This window comes from Alosa alosa, chromosome 20, assembly GCF_017589495.1.
Source record: "Alosa alosa isolate M-15738 ecotype Scorff River chromosome 20, AALO_Geno_1.1, whole genome shotgun sequence".
NCBI lineage: Eukaryota > Metazoa > Chordata > Actinopteri > Clupeiformes > Clupeidae > Alosa > Alosa alosa.
In genome coordinates, this window is record NC_063208.1 from 6,534,007 (window position 1) to 6,537,843 (window position 3,837).

At 51.7% G+C, this 3,837-nt stretch overlaps 1 protein-coding gene across 1 annotated transcript in view; it reads right to left on the reverse strand.

Annotated features, from left to right (window-relative positions):
* Window positions 1–3,565, reverse strand: part of sp4 (sp4 transcription factor) — a 16,441-nt gene extending 12,876 nt beyond the window's left edge. Inside the window, exons 1-5 of the mRNA XM_048230103.1 lie at window positions 2,997–3,565; window positions 2,517–2,593; window positions 814–2,082; window positions 325–458; window positions 156–292 (exon numbers count right to left, since the gene is read on the reverse strand). Coding sequence (XP_048086060.1) covers window positions 156–292; window positions 325–458; window positions 814–2,082; window positions 2,517–2,593; window positions 2,997–3,003 — 1,624 coding nt within the window. The 5' untranslated portion in view covers window positions 3,004–3,565. The remainder of the gene's footprint in view (window positions 1–155; window positions 293–324; window positions 459–813; window positions 2,083–2,516; window positions 2,594–2,996) is intronic.
* Window positions 3,566–3,837: the final 272 nt, after the last annotated feature.

A 3,837-nucleotide genomic window follows, 5' to 3' on the forward strand; every position in this document is an offset into this window, starting at 1 on the left:
TTATTTCGGGGGGGCAGTGAGGGTTAGGTGCCTTGCTCAACGGCACTTCAGCCGTTTCTACTGGTTACAAGTTCGAAGCGCTAACCAGTAGGCCACGGCTGCCCCCATCAAATCGCTGTGCTAACTGTAAGAGGGAGTGCTATCAGCACTGTTACCTTGTACTCCGGTGATGGTCAGGGGCACTCCTTGCACCTGCACCCCTGCCGCCCCGAGCCCAGCGATGTTGACCGTCTGCACACCAGTCCCCGACGCCAGCTGCGCGGCGTTGAGGGTGATGGGCGTGCCGCCCGGCCTCCGGCGGTGATCTCTGCGTGAGCGTGAAACCCTCCCCAGGCGGGGTTCCCCCCTGAGGACACGGGCGCCAGCGTGAGCTGCTGCGGCATCGCCGCGTTCTGCACCTGCACCGTCTGCCACTGGATCTGCCCGGTGGGCGAGAGCGTGGGCGCCCGGATCAGAACCTACAGACCATTTCAAGAGAGTTCCATTATCAGCATCATAGTTGGCCCCACAAGGCTTCCGTTTTAACATTCTATATGTTATCTTAATGCAGAGGAAGTAGATTGGGAACCAAATAGAATGTTCAAGCATTGTTTTTGTTTTTATTGTTTAAAAGGGTCTATAGTATATTTAGTATTTACTTTTGTTATTTTTCTTATCTTCTGTTTATACTTATACTTATATTTACCATTTCTGCTGTAAGTGCATGTTGTGTGTGATGTCTGTATGCTACTGAGACCTTTGAATTTCCCCTTAGGGATCAATAAAGTATCTATCTATCTATCTATCTATCTATCTATCTATCTATCTATCTACCTGCGCCGTGGGGTTCTGGAAGGCCTGCAGCTGCAGGTTCTGCTGGACCGGCTGTAGGGTCTGGCCCGGCTGCAGCTGGATGGAGCCCGGTACCAGCTGCTGCTGCTGCTGGGGCTGCTGGATCTGGATTTGCTGCAGGACCGGGTGGCCCACGATGTGGAACTGCTGGATCTGCTGCTGGATCTGCTGCTGCTGACCCGTCTGGTCCTGGCCCGCTGCTGGCTGGAGGCCGTTGGTCTGGACCTGGACCACGCCGGCGATGCTGCTGGTGGGGGGGTTCTGACTGTCCGCTTCGGCCTGCTGGGTCTGCTGCGCGTCCTTCTCAGCACCGTCGCCGTCCGACAGCGTTGGGGCTCCGCTGGTCAGCGTGGTGCAGTCCACAGCGGTCACGTCGGTCGCGGCGGCGGCAGTGGTGGTGGTGGTGGTGACGATGCCGGAAGATTCCGGCGCGCCGCTGCACACGGAGATCAAGCCGCCGTTGGAGATGCTGCCGTCGGCGGACTGCACCAGCTGGACGGTGGCCCCGCCCCCTGCCATGTTGTTGATGACGGGCAGGGCGAGGGTCATGCCGCCGATGTTTATGGGCACCGTAGTCACCATAGGGGTCTGGGCACCTTGGATAGTCTGCAGCTGGAGAGGGAAGGAGGGACGAATCTGCAGGGGGATCTGATTGGCTAGGTTCTGGGTGACAAGGTTGGCGCCGCCTGTCCGCTGAGGCGTGGCTAGGATTGCCTGGTTGTTGCCAGCCGAGATCAGCTGTATTTGCTCGGGCTGTACGCTTAATGATGTGGCACTGGTGGGATTTATTTGGATCTGCTGGCCGTCCGCAGTCTGGATGTGCGGTATTACCTGGTACTGGATGCCGCCTGTGGAATTGGGCATGTTTTGGACCTGGATGATCTGAAACTGCTGTTGCTGCTGCTGCTGCAGCTGCTGTTGTCCAGCAGGCACACTGTTAGCGCCAATCACCTTAAGTTTGCGTCCAGAGGCACCGTCGCTGGACATAGCTGTGGCGAAAGTCACCCCGGCTTGCGTCAGGCTGTCCTTGGTAACAGTGGTGGGAGCGGACGCGGTGATAATCTGCCAGCCATTGCCGGTGAATTGCGCTGGAACGAGCTCCAGTTGTTGTGTCGGGTTCTGAAGCTGCATGAGGCCCTGGCTCGGGTCAATGATGATCTGCTGCGGTACTCCCGCCTGACCCTCTCCGGTCACGCCCCCTATCTTACTGCATGTGGCCGCTAGCAGCGCGAGTGGAGATGGCTGCGCGTCCTACACACGCACGCAGAGAGAGAGAGATAGAGAAGAACTGTCAAAACTGTGGGCGGGCTTACAGGAAGAGTCGGTGGGTGGGAGTGAACCACATTTTTTCATTTCTCGGTAGAGATGGTTTACAAAATAAAACTAGGTCGCAGACAATTAACACGGAACACTTATATCTTTAAAAAACTGATAACATGCTGCACAAGCAAATCGGCAAAATTATAAGGGTGATTGAAAATCTCTGACAGAGTAACATGTGAGAAGATATATAAATGCAATACGCGCAAAAATATGACAACTGCACATAGCCTAGAGGTTCACACACAGCAACCGAACACATTCTGAGACGCACACACATGCAGTGAAGGGGACAAAGCTATTACGGAACCAGGAAGTGCTTGCAAGGAACTGGACCAAGCGGTGAGGGCGAGTGTTTTGGATACCTGTGATCCTGAAGTTTTGCCCTTGTCACCTCCTCCTGATTTGCCTCCATCTGTTGCCATAGCTTCCTTCTTCAGATCTGTAAAAATTAAATAATAACCTATATTCAAAGCGACAACAGCCCGATAGCTATCATCATAGCCAAGGCGAATTAACAACCTAACAAAGTAAATATTCACGAAATAAAATTATTTATTTGAAAACATCTCATTGTGCTCAAAGAGATGCCCTAGGTGGCTAAAATGATCACAACGCGTGGTTCACAGTCCGACCCTGAACCATGAAAAGTACCATAAACACTGCTAAAGCGGGCTGTCTTTTCGCCACATTGCACAACCAAGATGGATCAATCATGGGAACAAATAAAAGACAGTTAAATCCTGAACACATAACATACTCAACAACAAAAAGCGGGCATAACGTTAACAGATTGGCGATGCATAAAAAGAGGGGTGGAGACGCATGGGAGGGAGGGTACGTACCACTCATCCCGCATTAATAAACCGGAGAGGAGTTGTTTAAGAAAAAAAAGGCCGGACGCTATGGAGGCAGAGGCAGGCTGAAGCCCGGAGAAGGACGGCCTATTTTTCCACGAATGGCTACTGCTAGGCTGTGGCGTAGCTCCTCCGACCGCTGTCTCTCTCTGGCTCTGACGAAAGACCCACCCGTCAGGAAGGGCGGTACCAAATGCCAAGCACAATCTGTACGCCAGTATATAACAGTAACGTTACACAAAATATGTCCGGACTCGTCACTTTCAGTTCCTCTCAGACGCTGGCTGAACGGAGTCGTGCAGGTGAATTTTCATCCCAGTAAAAAGAATAATCATCGTTGAAGTATGTCCACATCGAAGTTGCGACTGTCTACACCATGGTCCACCCACTTCCATTTAAATATCAAGCGAACGCCAGGCCTTTCTCTTGTGTAACAGCAGCCTGGTCGACTTGTCTAGCCTAGTATAATTATCTGCTATTTTTCATTAAATAGTGGCATCTTAATTTTTCTATATTGCACATGCACACTTTTTGATTCACAATTGCATTTGAGCTATAGAAAGATTGCTATGGCTTTTGTGGGCGGATGTTCTCCTCCCACATATTCAGATTGGATGGACCAACCTCACATGCGAAGGTTTATATGGGAGTTGTATTTGGTCTGCATTCGCCTTCAGATATGCTCCATTTCAAAAGACTACTTCTCCCATAGTACTTAGCGCTAAAAACAGCTAGAATGTTACTCTGGTGTAGTCATGTTTGGTTGAGTGGGAGAGGGAAGGGCGGTGACTTGGACGTTGTGGGGGTTGGGCAAATGGAAACGGGAGGG